At 35.6% G+C, this 27,693-nt stretch overlaps 1 protein-coding gene across 1 annotated transcript in view; it reads left to right on the top strand.

Moving 5' to 3' along the window:
• The window catches only part of LOC117322424 (ETS translocation variant 1-like), an 81,563-nt gene extending 61,291 nt beyond the window's left edge, over nucleotides 1-20,272 (top strand). The window contains exons 9-10 of the mRNA XM_033877339.1: nucleotides 15,693-15,892; nucleotides 16,142-20,272. Of these exons, the coding sequence (XP_033733230.1) occupies nucleotides 15,693-15,892; nucleotides 16,142-16,630 (689 nt within the window). The 3' untranslated portion in view covers nucleotides 16,631-20,272. The remainder of the gene's footprint in view (nucleotides 1-15,692; nucleotides 15,893-16,141) is intronic.
• The last annotated feature ends 7,421 nt before the right edge of the window (nucleotides 20,273-27,693 follow it).

The following is a 27,693-nucleotide window of genomic DNA, read 5'->3' on the forward strand; positions in this document are numbered from 1 at the left end:
AGACTGGGATGGTGTATAACACCTTAACAAACTGTGTCTGGGGATGTTGAGAGACTGGGGTGGTGTATAACACCTTAACACACTGTGCCTGGGGATGTTGAGAGACTGGGGTGGTGTATAACACCTTAACACACTGTGCCTGGGGATGTTGAGAGACTGGGGTGGTGTATAACACTTTAACAAACTGTGTCTGGGGATGTTGAGAGACTGGGGTGGTGTATAACACCTTAACACACTGTAATTGTGATGTTGAGAGACTGTGGTGGTGTATAACACCTTAACAAACTGTGCCTTGGGGATATTGAGAGACTGGGGTGGTGTATAACACCATAACAAACTGTGACTGGGGATGTTGAGAGACTGGGGTGGTGTATAACACCTTAACAAACTGTGACTGGGGATGTTGAGAGACTGGGGTGGTGTATAACACCTTAACAAACTGAGCCTGGAGATGTTGAGAGACTGTGGTGGTGTATAACACCTTAACACACTGTGCCTTGGGGATGTTGAGAGACTGGGGTGGTGTATAACACCTTAACACACTGTAATTGGGATGTTGAGAGACTGGGGTGGTGTATAACACCTTAACACACTGTAATTGGGATGTTGAGAGACTGGGATGGTGTATAACACCTTAACAAACTGTTTCTGGGGATATTAAGAGACTGAGGTAGTGTATAACACCTTAACAAACTGTTTCTGGGGATGATGAGAGACTGGGGTGGTGTATAACACCTTAACAAACTGTGTCTGGGGATGTTGAGAGACTGGGGTGGTGTATAACACCTTAACACACTGTAATTGGGATGTTGAGAGACTGGGGTGGTGTATAACACCTTAACACACTGTAATTGGGATGTTGAGAGATTGGGGTGGTGTATAACACCTTAACAAACTGAGCCTGGAGATGTTGAGAGACTGGGGTGGTGTATAACACCTTAACACACTGTGCCTTGGGGATATTGAGAGACTGGGGTGGTATATAACACCTTAACAAACTGTGCCTGGAGATGTTGAGAGAGTGTGGTGGTGTATAACACCTTAACACACTGTGCCTGGGGATGTTGAGAGACTGGGGTGGTGTATAACACCTTAACAAACTGAGCCTGGAGATGTTGAGAGAGTGTGGTGGTGTAAAACACCTTAACACACTGTGCCTGGGGATGTTGAGAGACTGGGGTGGTGTATAACACCTTAACAAACTGTTTCTGGGGATGTTGAGAGACTGTGGTGGTGTATAACACCTTAACAAACTGTTTCTGGGGATGTTGAGAGACTGTGGTGGTGTATAACACCTTAACAAACTGTAATTGGGATGTTGAGAGACTGGGATGGTGTATTGCACCTTAACAAACTGTGACTGGGGATGTTGAGAGACTGGGTTGGTGTATAACACCTTAACAAACAGTGACTGGGGATGTTGAGAGACTGTGGTGGTGTATAACACCTTAACACACTGTGCCTTGGGGATGTTGAGAGACTGGGATGGTGTATAACACCTTAACAAACTGTGCCTGGAGATGTTGAGAGACTGTGGTGGTGTATAACACCTTAACACAATGTTTCTGGGGTGGTGTATAACACCTTAACAAACTTTTTCTGGGGATGTTGAGAGACTGTGGTGGTGTATAGCACCTTAACAAACTGTGGCTGGGGATGTTGAGAGACTGGAGTGGTTTGAAACACCTTAACACAATGTTTCTGGGGTGGTGTATAACACCTTAACAAACTGTTTCTGGGGATGTTGAGAGACTGTGGTGGTGTATAACACCTTAACACACTGTAATTGGGATGTTGAGAGACTGGGATGGTGTATAACACCTTAACAACCTGTAATTGGGATGTTGAGAGACTGGTGGTGTATAACACCTTAACACACTGTAATTGGGATGTTGAGAGACTGGTGGTGTATAACACCTTAACAAACTGTGACTGGGGATGTTGAGAGACTGGGGTGGTGTATAACACCTTAACAAACTGTAATTGGGATGTTGAGAGACTGTGGGGGTGTATAACACCTTAACAAACTGTGACTGGGGATGTTGAGAGACTGGGGTGGTTTATAACACCTTAACACAATGTTTCTGGGGTGGTGTATAACACCTTAACAAACTGTTTCTGGGGATCTTGAGAGACTGTGGTGGTGTATAACACCTTAACAAACTGTAATTGGGATGTTGAGAGACTGGGATGGTGTATAACACCTTAACACACTGTAATTGGGATGTTGAGAGACTGTGGTGGTGTATAACACCTTAACACACTGTAATTGGGATGTTGAGAGACTGGGGTGGTGTATAACACCTTAACAAACAGTGACTGGGGGATGTTGAGAGACTGGGGTGGTGTATAACACCTTAACAAAATGTTTCTTGGGATGGTGAGATCTGTTTCAGTTTAATGTGAGATGTAGGGCGATAAACTTATGAATATATAAATATTGTTGAGTGGTTAAGGTGTACCGACACTTTAACACTAGCCCTCCACCTCTGGGTTGCGAGTTCGAAACCTACGTGGGGCAGTTGCCAGGTACTGACCGTAGGCCGGTGGTTTTTCTCCGGGTACTCTGGCTTTCCTCCACCTCCAAAACCTGGCACGTCGTTAAATGACCCTGGCTGTTAATAGGACGTTTTAACTAAAACAAACAAACAAACAAACAAACAACATTTTTTTCAGTTTCTCATATTTTATTTTATTTTAAAATTTTAGATAAATAATTTCTCTTGAATGAGTTACTATCAGTTACTTATAAACTCATTCAAAGATACTGAATTTTGCATTGCAGTTTTTTCTTAAAACAAACAATTTTATATTTTTACCTGAAATAAAATACTAACTGCTGTTAATTAAACTCAAATGACCTGTACTAGTAGTTATGGTTTAGGTAGTGATGTCAATGAACTTTTGATTAACAGTCAAAAGGACAAAAAACTATTTCTTAAGAAAATTCAGTAAAATACACTTCAAAATTAGGGAAGATAAAAAAAAAATATATAGAAGAAAAAAATTTTGGTTGAAAACATTATTTTCTTTGTAACATCCTATTGGTGAAAATTGAAAGCTGCTCTCTGGTACTGGGTATTATCACTATCCGCGTTGATTGGTGTTGTGAAGTCAGCGTGAATTAACTTTGAATCAGCCCTAATCAACGTTGTTTTACAAATAGTTTCAAGATGCTATTGTGTGATTGTATTCTTAAATCGAGTTGTCCCTCGTGTAGTTGCAAAGCTAATCAAGGTGCCCCTTGTGTTTGCGAAAAGCTAATCAAATTCAATTACTTCAATCATCTTTGCCATCTAGGGGGATCAGAAACTCTTCGAGGATACCAAGACCAAATCCAATTTATTATGAAGGTGGTCGAATTCAGTTTATCAGTTCAGCTGAGCACTTAATCCTGCTGTATAAGACCCCGAGATGAAACGTCGCACAAAACGCCATGTATGCTAGAGGGATCAGAGAATTTAGGGAGAAATGATGAGGCAGAGCGATTTGAACCTGTCTCTAAATGAAGGAATTGAGGCTGAGTTACACAGCCAAGAGATTTCTAAATCAAGGCGTTGGATTTGCCACTTTTTTATGTGGACGGTATCGAATGACGAAAAATCAAAAGAACACATTGTCACGAGGGATCAATGAAGCAGAGCTCTTCTGTAATGAAGGTCAGAAGTTGCAGACACCAGAGAAGTACCAGCTATTTACCCTGGTTTATTTGCACTCATACATAATTCATGGCCGTCAGATGACAAACCAGTGGGATCCGACACTCTAGTGAGACTAGTCAACACAATCAGCTGTCACCAACACACAGCCATAGGCTTCAATACCACACTGCCATATGCTTCAATACCACACAGTCATAGGCTTCAATACCACACAGTCATAGGCTTCAATACCACACAGCCATAGGCTTCAATACCACACAGTCATAGGCTTCAATACCACACAGCCATAGGCTTCAATACCACACTGCCATAGGCTTCAATACCACACTGCCATAGGCTTCAATGCCATACAGCCATAGACTTCAATACCACACAGCCATAGGCTTCAATACCACACAGCCATAGGCTTCAATATCACACAGCCATAGACTTCAAATACCACACAGCCATAGACTTCAAATACCACACAGCCATAGGCTTCAAATACCACACAGCCATAGGCTTCAAATACCACACAGCCATAGGCTTCAATACCACACAGCCATAGGCTTCAATTCCACACAGCCATAGGCTTCAAATACCACACAGTCATAGGCTTCAAATACAACACAGCTATATGCTTCAAATACCACACAGCCATAGGCTTCAATTCCACACAGCCATAGGCTTCAATACAACACAACCATAGGCTTCAATATCACACAGCCATAGGCTTCAATACCACACAGCCATAGGCTTCAAATACCATACAGCCATAGACTTCAATACCACAGCCATAGGCTTCAATACCACACAGCCATAGGCTTCAATACAACACAACCATAGGCTTCAATATCACACAGCCATAGGCTTCAAATACCACACAGCCATAGGCTTCGATACCACACAGCCATAGGCTTCAATACAACACAACCATAGGCATCAATACCACACAGTCAAAGGCTTCAATACCACACAGCCATAGGCTTCAATACCACACAGCCATAGGCTTCAAATACCACACAGCCATAGGCTTCAATACCACACAGCCATAGGCTTCAATACCACACAGCCATAGGCTTCAAATACCACACAGCCATAGGCTTCAATTCAATACAGTTATAAGCTTCAAATACCACACAGCCATAGGCTTCAATGCCATACAGCTAAGACTTCAATACCACACAGCCATAGGCTTCAATACCACACAGCCATAGGCTTCAATATCACACAGCCGTAGGCTTCAATACCACACAGCCATAGGCTTCAAATACCACACAGCCATAGGCTTCAATTCCACACAGCCATAGGCTTCAAATACCACACAGCCATAGGCTTCAATTCAATACAGCCATAAGCTTCAAATACCACACAGCCATAGGCTTCAAATACCACACAGCTATAGGCTTCAAATACCACACAGCCATAGGCTTCAATACCACACAGCCATAGGCTTCAATACCACACAGCCATAGGCTTCAAATACCACACAGCCATAGGCTTCAATACAACACAACCATAGGCTTCAATACCACACAGCCATAGGCTTCAAATACCACACAGCTTTAGGCTTCAAATACAACACAGCCATAGGCTTCAATACAACACAACCATAGGCTTCAAATACCACACAGCCATAGGCTTCAATACCACACAGCCATAGGCTTCAAATACCACACAGCCATAGGCTTCAATACCACACAGCCATAGGCTTCAATACCACACAGCCATAGGCTTCAAATACCACACAGCCATAGGCTTCAATACCACACAGCCAAAGGCTTCAAATACCACACAGCCATAGGCTTCAATACCACACAGCCATAGGCTTCAATACCACACAGCCATAGGCTTCAAATACCACACAGCCATAGGATTCAATACCACACAGCCATAGGCTTCAATACCACACAGCCATAGGCTTCAATACCACACAACCATAGGCTTCAATACCACACAGTCAAAGGCTTCAATACCACACAGCCATAGGCTCCAATACCACACAGCCATAGGCTTCAATACCACACAACCATAGGCTTCAATACCACACAGTCAAAGGCTTCAATACCACACAGCCATAGGCTCCAATACCACACAGCCATAGGCTTCAATACCACACAGTCAAAGGCTTCAACACCAAACGGCTCTAGGCTTAAATACTACAGTCAATCAAAATGCTTCAATTACTACAGTCACACCAAGTGCTTCAAATATTGCAGTTTCGAATATCACTCAGCTAAACTATCAGGCTGTACATTTCACAGAACTGAACCTTGTGCTCCAGATACAACTCTGGTATATGTAGATCAAGTCCCGAAAGAATCAGCGAAAGGATATGACTGATGTGGGAAATCAGATTTGTATCAGTGAAGAGTTTCTCATCTTCCCTGTGAAATGTGGTTGATAACTGGTCTACTCTGTGAAATGTGGTAATTAACTGGTCTACTCTGTGAAATGTGGTTGGTAACTGGTCTTCATTGTGAAATGTAGTCGATAACTGGTAATAGTTTAGATCTAGTTAATGTATACACTTTTCACAAGATTGCTTAAATCTGTCATACTTTTTTTTAAGCCTTTAAGATTTTTATTTAGGAACTGAAGGACAATGAAGGTCACATATTATTAGAGTGTGGGGAAGCATATACCCTTAACTCAAACACAAATCACAGGTATAATGTATAAGGTAGCATATACCCTTAACTCAAACACAAATCACAGGTATAATGTATAAGGTAGCATATACCCTTAACTCAAACACAAATCACAGGTATAATGTGTAAGGTAGCATATAACCTTAACTCTGACACAAATCACAGGTATAATATGTAAGGAAGCATATATACCCTTAACTCAAACACAAATCACAGGTATAATGTGTAAGGTAGCATATACCCTTAATACAAACATGCAGGTATACTGTGTAAGGTAGCATATACCCTTAACTCAAACACACAGGTATAATGTGAAAGGTAGCATATAACCTTAACTCAAACACAAATCACAGGTATAATGTATAAGGTAGCATATACCCTTAACTCAAACACAAATCACAGGTATAATGTATAAGGTAGCATATACCCTTAACTCAAACACAAATCACAGGTATAATGTGTAAGGTAGCATATAACCTTAACTCTGACACAAATCACAGGTATAATATGTAAGGAAGCATATATACCCTTAACTCAAACACAAATCACAGGTATAATGTGTAAGGTAGCATATACCCTTAATACAAACATGCAGGTATACTGTGTAAGGTAGCATATAACCTTAACTCAAACACACAGGTATAATGTGAAAGGTAGCATATAACCTTAACTCAAACACAAATCACAGGTATAAGGTAGCATATACCCTTAACTCAAACACAAATCACAGGTATAATGTATAAGGTAGCATATACCCTTAACTCAAACACAAATCACAGGTATAATGTATAAGGTAGCATATACCCTTAACTCAAACACAAATCACAGGTATAATGTATAAGGTAGCATATACCCTTAACTCAAACACAAATCACAGGTATAATGTATAAGGTAGCATATACCCTTAACCCTTAACACAAAATTACAGATATAATGTATAAGGTTGCATAGTTGGCACCTTCAAATGGTCAGAATTTATGAGAATGAACATGGTATCTATTTCTGCAATAAACAACAGAAATTCACACATTATGGTCTTAAACAGAATCACACACATTATGGTCTAAACAGAATAACACATTATGGTCTTAAACAGAATAACACACATTATGGTCTAAACAGAATCACACACATTATAACCTAAACAGAATAACACACATTATGGTCTAAACAGAATCACACACATTTTGGTCTCTCCTGTAATTTTAATGCTGTAAGAATTTTTCATTTAGTGTGACCAATCTATAATTCCATTCTGTGATTTTTTTTTTCTAGTTCTTCATTAATTCGATCACCATGGTAAAATGTTGGCAGCGTGATATTTTTAGCCTTTCATCCTCGTGGTGGTGATGGGGCACTTACAAACATCTCCCCACCATTGTTATCTATGAAGAGCTTCTAATTGTCGCAAGCACAGTCAGATTTTTTCTATCTGGTCACCAACTATCATTAAAAGTCTGGGCAGGATGATGTTTGAGATTGTTAACAAGGGGATTCTGAGAGATTTTATCCTACCTCATTTTGTTATAGATTATAAGCGCTTCAAAAATAACAGATACTAATGTCGTTGTTTGCATATCTCTATGAAACTATCAAAGATAAGAAATGCTTTATGGCAAGTATTCCTTACATACAGATGCAAACTGAATAAATGATGTAACATTTTTTTTCTAAAATTACTTAGAAACCTTCATGTATCAAACCATTATCTGGAAAATTATAAACCAGATGCTTTTCACACACTTCAATTTAGTATGAAACATTTTATGGTGAATTGCAGCTACATTGTATATAAAATGCTATTTTAGAAGAAATCATTTTTGTCAAAGTTTTGCAAAGAAGGGACAGGAGTGAAGTTGCTTAAATATTTACAAAAATTATTTCATTTTTTTTTTCAGATAATAATTCTTATGTTTATATACTTGATAAAAACCTTAAAGAGGAAATAATAAACACAAATTAGGAGTGTAATTGATGGAGAACCCAATTGTGTGTGGTGACTTTATAGAACTTGACTTAACTTCACAATATCTGTCATTGAATTTTCCTTAAATAGCTAAAGACTGAAAAAGTCTAGAAGTGTATAAAGTGTTCAAAGGTTTTCATCATTAATTTTTTTGCAAGATTATTTTTCTATTTCATAACTATTATATTTGTATTTTCATTAAAATGTTTAGAATTGTTTATATTTATATATAATTAGAAACTATAACATCAATATTTTAGGTGTTTTAAGTCTTTGTGAAGGGCTATTCTGACATGGGATCAAATTAGGAAATTCATTTTTTTTTTTTTATTTTTTGGCTGGTATTTATTTATTCTTTGATTTTTATCATTGTTCATTTTTAATTTCTACTTCTTTTTTTCCCCTATATTACTACACGGGTTAAAATGGTCAACCTAACCATACACCTCAAAACATGGTCTATGTGTGGTAAGACCGACCTATTCCAAGCTAATTGGGGCAGATTACTTAATTAACTGTTATTACCATCATTATAAACAAACATTAAACCTCCACAGCTCGGAACAGTTGCTGTGGAAATCACAATCAATACTCTGACAATGTTAAAGATATGTAACCAAGTTAACAACATGGAATAAATGTCAGATTTTACAGGTTTTAACTGTTGTACGAGTATTCTGTAGGGCCTTTGGAATTGTGGACACATGATCCTAAAATTTTTCATTGAGAATAGATCTTGTAAAGAAAGCTTTTCATCATTGTTTTTTTTTTTCTTGAGATATACCAGTACATTTTTCAAATATATTACATAATTTATTGAAATGGTTTTGGTTTGAATAGATAGATAATTTTATGATAAAATCTTATGAAGAGAGAAATACTTAAATTCAATGAAGGAATTATAGGGTGTAGTATAAAGTTAATACATTGTTAATACATTATGGAAATAAGGAGTGTGATCCCTAGAATTTTTATTAAAATAGTCTTCAGGGGCCATGTTAGTTGTGTGTGTTTCCATTATTTGAAATAATCTGACTTAAAGTTTTGTTTGATTAGAAATTAAATATATAATTAAGATTTTTTATTTCAAGAAATCAAAAAGAAAATTTATATTGAGCTATTCAGCTGTAAATAAAGCATTCCATTATTAAGATGTTGATATGGAGATATAGTAAATTGCCCCAAGGGCCTAGTATCAAGGTTTGAAGTGGTCCTAGCGAGTCTAGCCCTTCGCCACTCATTGTTACTACAAGGGCTAGCATCTGTTTGGGCCCCTTTCCGACCAATTAGGACCCATCCGTACCAGCTGAGGGGTACCAAGGGATTCACATAGAGGAGAGGTATTAATTGTCGTGATTTATACTCTCACTTTACGGGAGGTAATTTGTCTGCCAGGAAAATTCTGGGTCATTTTAATGTCTAGATGTCGTTTATTGAAGATGAATCAATATGGTTTATTCCCGATCTTTTTGTATTCATTGGTGGGAATTTATTGGGAGTGGTAGTTCTGTTGTCAGCAAATAAACTTAAATCTCAATTTAAACAGAGATATTGATGTAATTGATGTTAGAAATGTTCCCAATTGATAATCTCTCTGTGTTTTATTGTTTAAAAGATGTCAACTTTTACACAGGTTTCCCCCCCCCCCCCCCCCCCCCCCAGAACCATAGGTTTAGGAAATTTCTGTAAATAATGTTAGTGAAATTAAATTCAAAGTTAAGTGTAGGGTTTTTTTTCTAGAGAAGGAGTGAAGGTTAAGACATATCTATAACTAAGATATACCAGTTCTTCAGTCTTCATTGATGCTTTGAAATGCAGACTCACCCTACATGTATGTTAAAACAGTGAAATTACATCTAAAACAAATACAAATATGACTGTTATCTGTGTTATTAGAAAAATTATATCATCAAATGATTCAAAGCATCTATACTAAATACTAGTAAATGAAATGTTTATGTTGCTAAAAAGAGTTTTTTTCCATTTGACATATTTCTGTCTTCATTTAAAGACAATGAATGCCTGTGGGTTTCAGGAAAAGAATCACTTTTTAATGTCCATTAATGGATTAATGCATTTCTTGGATGATGCTGGGGAAAGAAAAATAATTGAACCTTAAAAAATACAGTGTCTTGATATATATATAAATGTACATGATATCTACATACAATTCTATATTTCTCTATTGTTGTATTGGTTAAGCGTTGTGATTGTGGTGACATGCTGACTTTTTTCCTATACGAAACAAACAACCTGATCCCGTCATTATTAAAGAACATGATGAATGAAAGGCAATGGAAACATTTTATTAACACATGTCTCAGGATTTTTTTTCTTGGACAATTTCAATTCTGTCCCATCAACATTAACTATAAGGTATCCATTGATGAAAGTTTATTTATGGCCGTCTTTTGTTGTTGCATATGATCGGCATCAATGTCGAGAGACTTCAGATGAAAAGGCCTGGATTGTCAACACGCACCAAGATTTGTGTTGGCTTCTTAAGTATCGCGCCGTCGATTGATCGTGCGGACTCAGATGTTATTGACCAGCGAGCCAATCAAATGAAGCCTTAGAAACTTGCAAATTAGGTGGTCATACTGAAGATCCTGTTATCGCCTCTGATGTCATGTGTCCACTTGATGTGATATCGGTGGTAATGTTAGACAGATTATCAGCTTGGATGATACTCCACTGACAAATTCATAAGATCACAATCTGTTCATCATTTTTGTTGTCCTGTTGAGTATCTATACTCAGATTTTTTTTTTATCTTGTTGATGATCTGTGGAAAAATATTTTAATCAAGATGTGCAGCAAGCACATATGATGTGACCAACAAATACTAGATACTACATATTCCTGCCCTAAGTGTAATTCATAATGCCTTTCAATGACATTTATAATTAGATATTCCCTATTTTAAATTAATGGCTTAACATTTATTTATTTCCACTATGATGTTTAAATGACACCTGCCCCACCCTCAATGGCAATCATATTTGCTTATCTCTCATTTTTATGATCTCGCCATAAAATGGGGGGGCATATAGTGTTACCCATGTCTGTCCTTTCTTGTCATGTCAAGTCCATCCTGTCCAATGCTGTCCGTCCGGTCCCAATGTAATATAATTAGCTAATCTCAGGAACTGCTGATGCAATCCTCACCAAACTATGTTTCAGGGTGTAGAGTGGCAGCAGGGTCATCTGTGTCTTAATGAAATTCATATCAATATGTCCCACAGTCTCAATGGCATTCATATCAATATGTCCCACAGTCTCAATGACATTCATATCAATATGTCCCACAGTCTTAATGACATCATATTAATGTGTCCCACAGTCTCAATGACATTCATATCAATGTGTCCCACAGTCTCAATGACATTCATATCAATATGTCCCAGTCTCAATGACATTCATATCAATATGTCCCACAGTCTCAATGACATTCATACCAATATGTCCCACAGTCTCAATGACATTCATACCAACATGTCCCACAGTCGCAATGACATTCATATAAATGGGTCCTATAGTATTAATGACATTCATATCAATATGTCCCACAGTCTCAATGACATTCATATCAATATGTCCCAGTCTCAATGACATTCATATCAATATGTCCCACAGTCTTAATGACATTTTTATCAATATGTCCCACAGTCTCAATGACATATCAATATGTCCCACAGTCTCAATGACATTCATATCAATGTGTCCCACAGTCGCAATGACATTCATATCAATATGTCCCACAGTCTCAATGACATTCATATAAATGGGTCCTATAGTATTAATGACATTCATATCAATATGTCCCACAGTCTCAATGACATTCATATCAATGTGTCCTACAGTCGCAATGACATTCATATCAATATGTCCCACAGTCTCAATGACATTGATATCAATATGTCCCACAGTCTCAATGACATCATATTAATGTGTCCCACAGTCTTAATGACATTCATATCAATATGTCCAACAGTCTCAATGACATTCATATCAATATGTCCCAGTCTCAATGACATTCATATCAATATGTACCACAGTCTTAATGACATTCATATCAATATGTCCCACAGTCTTAATGACATTCTTATCAATGTGTCCCACAGTCTTAATGACATTCATATCAATGTGTCCCACAGTCTCAATGACATTCATATCAATATGTCCCACAGTCTCAATGACATTCATATCAATATGTCCCACAGTCTCAATGACATTCATATCAATATGTCCCAGTCTTAATGACATTCATATCAATATGTCCCACAGTCTCAATGACATTCATATCAATATGTCCCACAGTCTCAATGACATTCATATCAATGTGTCCCACAGTCGTAATGACATTCATATCAATGTGTCCCACAGTCTTAATGACATTCATATCAATATGTCCCACAGTCTCAATGACATTCATATCAATATGTCCCACAGTCGCAATGACATTCATATCAATGTGTCCCACAGTCTTAATGACATTCATATCAATATGTCCCAGTCTCAATGACATTCATATCAATGTGTCCCACAGTCTCAATGACATTTTTATCAATATGTCCCACAGTCTCAATGACATCATATCAATATGTCCCACAGTCTCAATGACATCATATCAATATGTCCCACAGTCTCAATGACATTCATATCAATATGTCCCACAGTCTCAATGACATTCATATCAATATGTCCCAGTCTTAATGACATTCATATCAATGTGTCCCACAGTCTCAATGACATTTTTATCAATATGTCCCACAGTCTCAATGACATTCACATTTTTACATCCCTCACCTTCAATGGCATACTCCCCAAATGTCTTTCATATAAATTCTCCACACACTCAAAACATTATACATCTTTCCTGCCTTAGCCAGCGACATTATTATTTATAATTTTCTACACCATCCCCGATGACATTCATATATATATACCCCCTACCACGCACGATGACATTCATATGTAACTCCTCTATCGCTCCCGATGGCATTCATATGTATAATTCCCCTACCACCCCCGATGGCATTTATATTAATACCTGAATTACCACTCCCGATGACATTCATATCTATATCTTGTCTACCATCCCGATGACATTCATATCTATATATAATCTACCACCTCGATGACATTCATATATATATATCTAATCTACCACCCTGATGACATCCGTACCTATATCTAATCTACCACCCTGATGACATTCATATCTATATATAATCTACCACCTCGATGACATTCATATATATATATCTAATCTACCACCCTGATGACATCCGTACCTATATCTAATCTACCACCCTGACGACATTCATATCTATATCTAATCTACCATCGCGATGACATTCATATCTATATATCTAATCTACCACCCTGATGGCATTCATACCTATATCTAATCTACCATCGCGATGACATTCATACCTATATCTAATCTACCACCCCGATGACATTCATATATATATATCTAATTTACCACCCCGATGACATTCATACCTATATCTAATCTACCACCCCGATGACATTCATACCTATATCTAATCTACCACCCTGATGACATTCATACCTATATATAATCTACCACCCCGATGACATTCATACATATATCTAATCTACCACCCCGATGACATTCATATCTATATCTAATCTACCACCCTGATGACATTAATATGTAAATAGGGGCCGCGGTGGCCGAGTGGTTAAGGTGTCCCGACACTTTAATCACTAGCCTTCCACCTCTAGGTTGCGAGTTCGAAACCTACGTGGGGCAGTTGCCAGGTACTGACCGTAGGCCGGTGGTTTTTCTCCGGGTACTCCGGCTTTCCTCCACCTCCAAATCCTGGTACGTCCTTAAATGACCCTAGCTGTTAATAGGACGTTAAACAAAAACAAACAAACATATGTAACTCTCCAAGCACTCCTGATGGCATTTATATTTGTATGCATGTTACCACACACCACCTCTGTACACAACAGTAATGTTCATGACCAATGAAGTTATAGCGACAGTACGAACAAGTTAATTCAGGGAATCCACCTGTTTACCAAAATACATCACAAACTATCACATCACAGACACGAAGCGGGTACATAAATATGGTATAACAATATTGTAGAATATTATAAATATGTTATTTGATAGATAAATATATATATGAATATTTTCCCATGATTTTACCCCTAGGGTATAGCCAACTTTATTACTTAGACCGTTCTTAACGTATATTATGTATACGAATGGCCAATTTATATAATGAAAATGATCAAAATGAAATAAGAGCAGCATTGTTTAGCACGATTCATTTGGTGAAGCTGTTTGTGCATTATGTTCCTTTGTCGATATAACATCAATACAAATGTGATTTAGCCTCCGATTGGTCCTTTTCCAATAGGCCAGTGTCGAAAGATCAAGTGCTGACATTGATTAGATTTATCGGGTGATGCTGGCAGATAACGGTATTAATTGGCGGGGTTAATTTGTATCTAGTCAACGGAGAATTACAGTTAATCATCACTGATATTCAAACCTAGCGATACTTACCTTTGTAACTGTAGCGAGCGACCATTAACAGAGTTAAACGAGGCCCTGCTATGGAGTGGGTGTCGTTTACAATAATTTTAGTATGCTTTGTTCGATGATAAATACGGACCGATATTGTCGTGATGGTGTGTAATGATTATCCCTTGTTTGTATTCCGAGCACCTACCCTGTATCGCTGGTATGGATAATGTTATAGGTGAAATATGTCAGATTTTTTACAATCATATAACATGACAAAGGTAATTTATATGTATAAACAGGTCAACGGTGTAAAGCCTCTAACAAATGATAACAAAGATATCGGTTTATAAACAGTTGAAGACATGACAATCAGGGATGTTAGGTTGAATAGCTAAATACAGCGTAATCAGGGATGTTACGTTACACAGCTAAAACAGGACGATAAGATATGTTACCTTCCACAGGTAAATACAGGACAATTAGACATGTTACGTCACACAGGTAAATTCAGGACAACAGGTAACAATTATTCTATATGTTTAAATATTGTCTTAATTATAATTTAATATGACAATATCAAATGATATTTGATAGAAAGTTGTACATTAACAAAGTTCGTAACATGTCTTTTTTTCTTGTTATAGAAAAGTTGCTTACTTTCCGATAATAATACCCAGGACATGAAAAGTATTGATGATCGAAAATAAAAAGATGTTAAAAAATCAGTTTACTTGGGACTATAAAGAAGTTATTTTTCATACAATGTCACGCGATCGCTGAGAAACGCGACCGTGAAGAGACAGAATGAGCCAGAAGAAAAGGAGAAACCCGGAAGTTGATCCACTAGATCTTATTGTTGGATATTCCATAGAATGTATACAACATTTCATTATTTTGATAATTTCTATATTTTACAGGTATGGAAATGAAGGCAGAATTCTATCGGGACTTTTATCTTGACCGTTACCATAGAGACGGGCCCCATCCGACCTATCAACGAAGAGGATCTCTCCAGCTTTGGCAGTTTCTTGTTGTTCTATTGGATGATCCCTCAAACTCAACATTCATCTCTTGGACTGGACGGGGCTTAGAATTCAAATTGATTGACCCAGAAGAGGTATTGTTTAGACATTTTATAAGAAACTATACTATATGTATTTTAATTTTCGGATTAGCTTCGCAAATTTTGACAAATTTTACATATACTTAATGCCACTTTCGATTGCCAAATTGTGTACGGGATCTTATTGGATTTGAACTAGACCAAACTATTAGTTCCCTGTCTTGTTAATGAGGTAATGACAGTTTCATTTCTGCTGTACGTAACATTTTTTTTCGGAAATTCAAATTAAAAATCTGTTTGTAGGTTGCTAGACGTTGGGGCTTACAGAAGAATCGACCAGCCATGAATTACGACAAACTGAGTCGATCGCTACGTTACTATTACGAAAAAGGCATCATGCAGAAGGTTGCCGGGGAGAGGTACGTCTACAAGTTTGTATGTGACCCGGAGGCCCTGTTTTCAATGGCGTTTCCCGACAACCATCGTCCAATACTTAAAACAGACTGTTCCCGCGAAGAGTTTTTCCGTGACCCTGGGAACCAGCCCCATGATGGACAACCTTTGGCGATCGCTGCCTCTAACGGACCAGCAAGTCACATGACAAACATGGCTAATGGCCACATGAACCCTGGACACTTTTCATCGGGTCATATGACACCTGCACATAGTTTGACAATGGTATCTCCCCCGGTACACTCCCCGAGTGTTCAGTCGCCAGAACAACACAGATTTCTACAAGAAATGCAACGCATGTACAGTTCGGGGCCCTACATGGATAATTGTGTCTACTGAACCCACTACTGTCACTGTTGGCAATTTTTGTATGATAAAATATATACATTATACATGTACATATATGGGTATCTGAATCGGTTGATATGGAAACAAATTAAATGTTGAATTTTCATATGTAGGCAACTTGAGCAGGACTCAATCGTGACCGGAACATCCAAAACCGAGAGCTATTTTCATGACGTAATGGTGACGTTTTCAATGCATCTTTAAAAAATAATTATGCCATAATTTTAGTTGTTTAAGTGCTTTTAAATAATATTTTGATTGCATTTGAATTCTATTTTGTTATAACAGGCCTTAATTATGTAAATGTCCTTTCGACCCAATAAGTCTTCTGTTTCGAAGATATTTTTTTTTATTGTTTTTCTCATTGAAGATGTTAGTCTATAAGCATCATTGCATACATTCAATTAATTTTTAAACAATATGTATTCAAATGGAGACATTAAATTCTATTATCACTGTTTTAAATAATTCTTCAAGTGTTTATAATGAGTTCGACAAGAGACTGATGGTGGTACTTGTATAATATAACAGCTACATATGAAGGTATAACTGCCAGAAAAAGACAGCATTTTATAGAAAGAAAGGGAAGTCATTATCAAACGTTTTGGGAAATTTAATGTTTGTTATTTTCCACTTTGGAATCGGCGCAGTAATCAACGAGCAGATACAGTAAATTTTATTGATAACCGCGGAAAAGTGTTGCCATGGATATAAGTATCCTAACAAATACCAGGTATGTTACATTGAACTTGTGTACAGATCGTCTTGGTAACCAATATATTACACACATTCGATAATTGTGTATTTCCTTGTTTGTAAGAGTATTTTCTACTGAAATCCGTGTGTGTTGTACATGTATATTATAATATTTTAATATGGTACCAACTCGCCTTTATATAACCAAGGTTGAACATGATAGTTACACTCAAAACGTGATCATTTAACTTTTTCTTTATTTTCCCCTTTGTTTTTATTTCAATTACTTGTTTTTGGTGTGGTTCCTTCTAATTGTTCAAATTTATATTTAACTGAAAAAAACAACCTTTACGCTAAAAATGTGGGCAAAAAACCTCTTGTTTTGAGTTGAAATGAATTATTTAGTTTCATTGTTATATTACAGTGCCATATATGTTTGAAGCAATTTTGTATTCAGTGGTAGATACAATTTTCAATACTATTTCCAAATTCTATGCGTATAACATGGTAACACATTTCAGTATAAATAGACATTTTAAGAATGATATATATATATATAAATATTTATTTGAAACTTTGTATATTTATGAAATAAACAACGCAATATATTGAATGATAAATGAATAACGAGTGATTCCTAAGTCATATAAACGATAATACTTTAAGTGTATATAACCGTTTATTTATTCTTTGTCGGGGGTCGTTTACTGTCTTCAAATGTAATGCTAACATTATCCCATGCATGTATCCATATAAAGATGTCAAGTGCTTGCTTTATTTAGTACTTTTTCTTAAAACACAAACTTACTCTGGAAACGTTTTCAGTTTCTTTAACTTAATATTGATATAATTAATAGTTTTCATTTATTCTTGAAATTTAAAATTATCGGCAAATATAACATTTAATCAGCATGACATGAAATCAACGTAATTTTTTGTTGTTGTTGAACATTATGTTTATATTTGATGACAAACAATAACTTTGTTATATTTGTTGTTTGTTTTATTAGACATATCTGTGATAAAACTAAAGCATCGTAATTTTATCATTTCAAGAAAGATCTTAAAGTTGAAGGTATGATCGCGTCTATCATTACATTTGTTCTATTTCGTCATATATATATATATTTAGTACACCCCATTTATTTGTATGTTTAAAGAAATAATGAAATGATATTGTAATTTTGAGGTGGTTTAGTTATTCATTTAAGATATGAATCTCTTATTTGTTTAATTGAATCTTATGTAATGCCGACTTGTTTTAGACCCTCTATTTCGCATGGGTATCATGTTTATTTTAAAAAAGATAGGTCAAAGGGAGGCTACGCTTCCTCAAAGTTAAGGGGAGATGAATAAAATCTCCTTGATTCAATGTCAATCGAATATTTAGTGAAATCCTTCTAGGACGACAGTGATATTGAGTTGATGCTGTGCCATATGTCTCGTGGTGTGCGAGATAAAGCGAGACTAAATATACCTGTTAGGTAGGACAGAGAATACTATATATTCATATTGTTGAGAAAATGTTTGATAGCTAGTAATTGCCATGTTAAATGTGCTTTTTATATTTTTGGTTTACCTGTATATCATATTGGCTTTTAATTATTACGTATTTATTTGTCTATGAAATTGTATTTATTTTATTTGTATTAACATTTGATATTCTGCGTTGAAGATAAACATATCTCCTCATGAAAACCGGATAAATGAATTTGTTCACGTTTTATTTTATTATTGCCTGTAATAAACTGGAATGCTGCAATGCAATAAAAGTCATCTTGAACATTAAAAACATTTTTTTCGGGATTTGTTTTACCGAAATATTATATAAACATTTAATCAAGGCGCTACCGAAATTCACAAGCTAGCAAATATTGAACGTTCGTACCTCATGTTTTGTTAACTTCCTTTTTAATATCAGTTCATTATTCAATATAAAGAATTCTTTTCAAAAATCCAAATATCACAAATAAATAGAGTATGATACAGAAGATGTTTTGGAATTTATACTAATACCAGAATTTACATATAAAATGTATATGACCTGACCATGAATAATATATATTAGAGTGTGTATGAACTGACTAAACCAGAATGAATGTGAATCGTGACTCATTTAAATTCATGTCTAGGTGTGACTGGAATTGACAGAAAAAAGTGAAGGGATGTAATTGATCTTGTTGACCAGTAAATTATTTCTGTATTAGGAATCTGTGAAATAAAGACTAAATCGTTGTGTATATATTATTACAACATACAACAGGAGAGGTGGTACAACACCTTTATTTTGTATTTGGTATATTGATGTGATTTCATTATTTGAATGTTATTTCAATGTTAAGATATTTTATGTACATGTTTTATCATATATCACTATAATTACTTTTTTTACCGAATGTTATTTAACATCAACTAAGTCAATGCCAACATTTGTTTTGATAGGAAATGTTATCACAATTTTCGCTCAAAATACATTTCATTTCTTTTATTTCTTGCAATGGCACATACTAATTACATTTTTTTTAGTTTTGATCATGATTAAAAAATTTATTTAATGTTCTACGTTTCTGTTTTGGAAATTGGTTCTATAGGGGACACGTGTTTGTATTCAACTATTTACAAGTGTTTCGTTACACTTGTCAAAATATTTTTATTAAGGTACTTTTACTTAAGGGGAAAGGTAAACGGGAAAACGGTGGACCAAAGTCTTTGGTTGATATGATTCATGTAAATTGTTTCAGAATACTTAGAGTACACATGGAAAATGGTCGACAGACTTATTGACAAGTGTCTAAGATTTCGTGGAAGAGATGACTGTTACACTAGGATACCCTAAGGAATCACGTCATGTTGCTTTAATTTAATTGTTTTTCTTGTATAATATTTATTGTCATTTCAATAAATGTAGAATTATTTATAGATTAAAACCATTTATAAGAAAAATGTTTTGTAGTTTTTTTTCTGATTTTCGTGTTGCCTACCTGATTGGATCTTGTATTCTGGAATAACAGAGTCCAAAGTCTGTTAAGTCATCGACCCCGTTTGACCTTAAACGAGAGTCACAATGCATATCATATTTGCCATGTCACGTGTTCAGGTATACGACAATCATATTTGTTCTGTGATTGACATTGACGTAACGCAAGCACACATTCAAATACCTGTAACGTTCAAATGACTTACATTGGCCAGTTCTGTCTCTGAAAGACTACACCACACTCAAGTATTTCAACTCCCAAATAACTTGATCAAATCGGTGTGAGGAATAACGTTATTCCGTGTAATTTTCGCTGTTTTTAAAGACTTAAGTAAACATATGTTTAACTTATCAAATACGCGTTATCTGAAATGACTGTATTGTCTGTAGTTTGCTGAGGTGTAGACGTAAACAAATCATTCGGGTAATGTTTCGAGGGTCAAATATGTCTATAAATCGATTGACTTCTGAAGTACTAGAATACCTGACATCATAATATATTATTCTGACGGGATGCAAATGACTACTTATTCTGAACAGCAGGTTACATTGATCCGTAACCATGGTTACAGGGTTCAAATGAGTTAAATGTTGCAACCATGGTTACAGGGTTCAAATGATGCAAATAAAACGCCCTTGGTCATGAAACTGGCCTGCTATTTGAATAAGTAATTTTTAAACTACAAAAAGAACAAAATAATCGAGTTTTACTACTGTGGGGATCACATGGCATTCAGTCTTTGAGGGATTTTGAATTTGCGATGTCAATAAACTGAAAACAAGATTATCCAAGGTGTATTGGACATCGCCGTGCATATGCTACTTCGAATTCTACAGATAATGAGGCGTCCATTAAGTTCAATTAAACATGATTTTAATTATGCTTTGACATAAACGCTCAAGGATTTACAATATCAGATTGATGTATACCTTAGACACATTGGAAATATTCTGTTAAAGTAAATAATATCAGCTGATTTGATGGATTGGAAGCTAATTGACGGGTGGTTATGTCCAGAGTATACAGTACCATATGTACTCGACAATGTCATACTGTGTACGATGGGCAATAATGCAGGTGCTACAGTCCAGAAATAGACAAATCAATGAAACTGTATTAACTCTGTAAAAATACCTTCTTTTGCGGAAGTGACTGTCATAACGTTAAGGGACTGTATGACGTTGGATAAGCAAAAAATAAAACTAGGCCTTCTTTTGTAAATATTCACTTTGATTTTCATAAATGTTACAGAAGGAAATAATTTCACTTTCAGAATGATTATTGGTAGAATAATGTATAACATGTCCATGAATGATCAATCAATAATTATGTCATAATGCTTTCGTGAAAAAATATAAAATAAAGGTAAATAATATATAATGAGACATGCGAAATTACAAAAGAATCGTGTAGGAATTATCTCCCTTCAGATCCAAAATAATAGACCATGGTCACGACGATAACATTATATGTTTGTAATCGGTTCGAATTGAATTTGACGACATCTACCAAGCTTTCACATTCCTTTGTATATTGACAACTTTGGAAGGGCAAATTCAATAAATTTTAGCAAACATAATTTGTCAACATGCACACCATCAATATACTTAATTACAAAAGTTGTTGTTTTCAATGGTTTATATCTGAAAGCTTGTTCTTGGAGAGATTCATATCGTAAAACCACACAGAAAATTATAGAGGTAATTGCAGGCCATTCTAGTGACAAACATACTCAACAATATCATGTTTTACAGTCCATTTGAAAATTGACCTTGAAGTGTCTGTCTCAATTTCCTGTCTTCAACATTTACGGAAAATAAGATGAAATCGCAGTTATTGTTTGGAGGTCAGAGGTTAATTTACATTCTATTTACCCTATTTTAAGGTACGGTATGACTGAGGTTTGCTTTCAATTAGTGATACTGACAGCTTAAATTAGTAAAGGGACGCAAATCCTCTTGGCTTCAGACAACTGTCTGCCTTCAATGAAATGAAAAGATGCTGGCGTCCAAAACCATATAATGATCTACTGGCATCGTTGTCCCAATTGCTTAACTTTGTTCGCTGTTATACCGTTTCGGGAGATAATCACAATGTCATGTCTCACTTCCCTAAAGGCAGAGACTCAATCAGCAAACATTAGTAATCACAAATGAAATAGGTAAGCAAGGAAGGTTTGGTTTGGACTAAGCTAACAACAAATTGCTGAAGCGTACAGTTCTTAGAGAACATTTGACCAAGTCACTACTAAATTTGTGTCAATACACGCTGTGCTTGACAACCATATTTAATCTGAGACGGAAATTACGGATTGTGAATATATCGATTAATTAAAAGCGTAAAAGGTTTTAAACAAAAATGTTGAGCTGTTTCTTTCAATTTTGTTAACAATACTGGTGTCTTTACGTATATTCACTTTACGATGATAACTATATCATCTTAGCAACCACGGCTGCCGTAGTTACCAACGTCGCAACACACCCTGAATTTTATTTTTCATCGTACTGTATTCAAACGATTTGATTGATGTAAATATAAGGATTGTACCTCATTTGGACTGCGTATACGGTAGTATGGCCGCAGTTGGCAACGAACATATCCTATGGAGAGCTAACGCGCTAACCATAGGAAATGTTCGTTGCCAACTACGGCCATACTACCGTATACGCAGTCAAAATGAGGTACAATCCTAATTTGTTTTATCTAGACATAGACCCTGACCCCATATATACTTTTTCTGTTAAATACAATGATTTGTTATTTTAAAAACCAGCTCATAAGTATTAATTTTGTTTTTATTTTGTTGTGTTTTTCAGGCTAAATTTTGATTCTGTGTCTCTCGATATATCTTTTTTTTTCCTGATAAGCTGGCCAACAATTTTGTACTTTACATAAATATTAAAACAGGGAATCCTTCAAATAAAGAAAATGTTACTTTATTTGATGAAAATAGATATATGATCACATTGACAAGCCCCAGACGACATTTTACATAATTACACAGATACAATTTCAATAGTGTGTACATGTCAGTCTGAGGTATGTCCTGAACTTTTAAATGTATATGATAATTTTCCATGTGTATGACAGGACGCCTTATACGTTTACGGTATCCTACGTCATTGTTTTACTGAGTTTTTTTAGTATGGTTTCTTTGCCATGTTTTATTCTCCGTAGAACATTTCGTCATCATCATATTTCAGTGGTTTTCACATTACACTATGTCAGAAGGAAGGATAGTGACCTTCCTCGTTGTTATGACAGATAGTTCTAATGGGGAAAAAAAATAATAATAATGTTTTGATTTTATCATTATTTTATCTTTTATTTCATGAGAGTATGAAATGATATTTCGCAATACGTTTCGTCTCTCGAAATTGATTGATAATACCGCTCGATAAGGATCAGTATAAAATTATTGTATACGGTACCGAACAAATATTTACTCATGTCATTAATCAGATAATCTATGATCAATTACATAATTCAACTCGTTAACAAAATGGACCTGGTACCCAATGCCTTTTGCAAACCTATCAGAAAAGGATCGAAATAAAAACAATTTCTACGGTGAGTATGCTACAAACTAGAATGGAATAATGATAATTCTAAATTTTCTTGTTCCTGGATGTTTGAATAAACATTTTATTCTCATAACGCTTCAGATACAGCTATTTTAAAGTCTAGACATGTTTGTGCGTCATTGGAAAAATAATGTTTTTATGGTTTTAAACTATTAAATATATCACCAAGGCCACATCGCACCACGTATGTCAGTGAGAGATACTGGCAATTCATAAACATTCTAGATCATTCGGTTCAAGATTTGATGTCTACAAACACACACACAAAACCTTTTGATATTGAACATGAGTCTAGGTTTTCTTCACAAACTTAGTATTGTAGTATTGTTCAATGTCATTTATTTAAATCAAAGTAGTATCACTTCAACAAAGGAAGCTAAGAGCCCAATATGATTGCTGAGAAGAAAGCATTTGAATATTGTAGCGCATTTGACCCTTGTGACCTTGAGAGTTAGACAAGGCTATTGAATTTAACAAAGTTGGTAGATCTTTATCCGATCAAACTTATGATAAAATATCAAGACCATGGGTTTCTAGGTTTTCTTTTGAAGAAGTTATTTCAGTAATTGAACACATTTGTCCCTGTGACCTTTGGAGTACTGTGGGTCAAGACCACACTCGATGCCTATCAGCATGCTACTGATCAATTTAATGACTCTAGATATCTTGTGGATTGAAAAGAAGTTGTACAAATTTCAAGTGTGAATTGCGGATGACACTCGCCATATAAGAATATATAACATCCTCTCACATTTAAATGAGATACTGCGGTATCAACAGAGCGACGACGTCAATTCTTTAAACAAATATATTGCTATTTTCAAATATCAAATGATAATTGTGTATTTTGATAATCAAGGAAAGCATTTAACTTATCTAAACTACCTGTGGATCATTTTGATTTGTGTGTCGGCTGTAAATTTTATACCTATAGCAAACATCTACAAAATGCATGTAAGATGTCACACGAGAGGCATCTACAAACGTCACATATGACGTCATGTATGACGTCACGCATGACATCTCTCTCCACAAATCTAAAGAATACGTGTAAGGCATGAACGACCATACTAGACAGACAATACACTTATTGAGACGCCCACATCCACACAGCTCAGGAGCGGGCATAACCTTCTCCTTCAATATGTGATGACCTATTACTCTGATTTGACATAATTCAATTATCGAGAATAATATTAAACATTTAGGAAGTATATGCCAGACACAAAAATCTAGAAATAAAACACATTTAAATACATTTAAACAAACCACGTGACTATATTTAAGTGATAGCAAAGCTTTGTTAGCAACAAGAAAACATGATGAATATGCAATAACCAGCAGAGGTATAATGACTAGAACAATATATCGTATCATGACAATACTTACACCCCAGCCATTGAAATAGAGTATCAAAAGAATACAAATACAAAAGAAAAATATTTCTTCAATGAAAGACAAATCTGATTGTATTATTCCTCGTTTTGAATTCCGATGCGTCCCAACATTTTTATCAGAACATTGTGGACATTCGACTATTTCCCTACCACACAGCCATTCCTGTATTCTGTGGCTGACATGCATCTGGAAATATTCGAATAATGAAATGATTAAAAGTGCAAAGTGTAGCTGTAACTGTAATGTCAGAATATATCTTAAATAGAATGCATATTTTGACATAACATAACAATAGAGTATAAAATCACCTAATGGTTTCTCAGAAAAAAAATCTACATGTGTAAAAATTATCATCATGACAAAGACGATTGGGGGGATGGTTGCAATCAATAAATTAAATATGAACGGAGCAAAAAGGAACAATAAAACTATAAAAATAAAAACAGACTTTAGTAGGATTGCTTCTCGTTTCAGAACTCCCCCCACTATTCCACAACGTATGTTTTTATAAACACCATTATTAACTTGAACTGGCCGACTTTGAGGCAGTGACCCTTTCTCGCACTGATAATCCACATGTATTTCACGTGAATTCGTCTTCGTGCGTACGCCGTCGTAAATGGTAAGTTGTAGTAGTTCCATAAACGTTATAGCTATCAGAGTATGGTGCCTGTTATACCACGTCGTCGTAAACACAACCTGTAAACACAGAGTCTTCACTGCCATCCAGCAGTACGCTACAGCACCAAACGAAGACCGAGGGAAGGATTCCTTGTGGGAGTAAACTGACATGAACAAGAAAAAGGCATATTGAAGACACACCAAAATATCCTCGTAGATACTAGGAGAATATATCACAAAGCTCGCTAAAGACCACATTCCAATTATTTCTATTATGGTTTTCCATTTTCGTTTCACCTGGCCATTTTCCTCCGTTTCCGTGGAATGAATACTCCTGCAAGATGCCATTACGTCCTGTCGTTGGTTTGGTCAACTGGAATGGGAAAACGTGACAGATGATGGAATGATTAGTAAGTATTTACCCTCATGAAATAGACAATTATCAATGATGTGTGCTTTAAAACAAGGAATACCAATATAGATTGCCAATGACGGTCTAAATGAGAGAGAGTACCCGTACTAGTATAAACTTAATGTAGCCGGGCAGGTGACCCCATTTCTTTTGAACGAAGAACCGAACCCCGATCATTACAATGATATATATCGCACGAACAGATACATTGTGTAACGTAGGTTTGTATTGTCTTACGTATCTATAAATAACACGTATAATGAAAGGCGATACCCACCTGTCTCTCTATTATGCAATCCTTTGACTAAAGTGTAAATTAAGCATTACTCTTTGTAAATCGTGTGTATAGTGAGGAGTATGTGAACTAAAGGTTATTATGGACCATCATTTACTTGGAAACATTCCATAGCTTTTCTTATATAAATAAAGTCATATCTGGGTAAACTGAACACGACGGGTGGCAACATTAACGTTCTTCATTAAAAACGACAAGATTGATTACCTAGAGCCATTTGAATAAAAATAATACAGTATTTAAAACGGACCTATATTCTAATGTAAGTATGATATATTTTAAACGTCATTCAATATTTGTGATTGTGAAGATTCTTTTAATTTTCAAAAGGGGGTCGAATTAAAGTAAACATTGCCTTGCAGGTATGAACGCAAATAATTTATATACCTGTTCATCGGAGTCGTTCTGAAACTGCCTGGTACCATTATTATGCAATACCGTATACTTTTATGATGGAATCGATTTCGACGGTGCAAAGTAAATTTGTTTAAATTAAAATATGTGACCTTGCCTGATTACAATGTTGATTTAGTGCGGAGATAAATCAGACTAAGATACCGAACGTTTCTTCTGCCACAGAGGATCACTCGGGTAGTCCGCAACTGCTTCGTAATGATGAGTAAAAGTGATATTGCTGAAAATTAAGGATTACATATCTTCAAGTGTCCAGGATTTTTTGTGAATAAAGCAAATGGAGTAAATATAGCGAGTTTATATAGTGTGTGAATACAGTGACTAAATATAGCAAGTTTATATAATGTGTGAATACAGTGACTAAATATAGCAAGTTTATATAGTGTGTGAATACAGTGACTAAATATAGCAAGTTTATATAGTGTGTGAATACAGTGACTAAATATAGCAAGTTTATATAGCGTGTGAATACAGTGACTAAATATAGCAAGTTTATATAGTGTGTGAATACAGTGACTAAATATAGCGAGTTTATATAGTGTGTGAATACAGTGACTAAATATAGCGAGTTTATATAGTGTGTGAATACAGTGACTAAATATACCTAGTTTATATAGTGTGTGAATACAGTGACTAAATATAGCCAGTTTATATAG

This window comes from Pecten maximus, chromosome 2 (genome assembly GCF_902652985.1).
Source record: "Pecten maximus chromosome 2, xPecMax1.1, whole genome shotgun sequence".
NCBI lineage: Eukaryota > Metazoa > Mollusca > Bivalvia > Pectinida > Pectinidae > Pecten > Pecten maximus.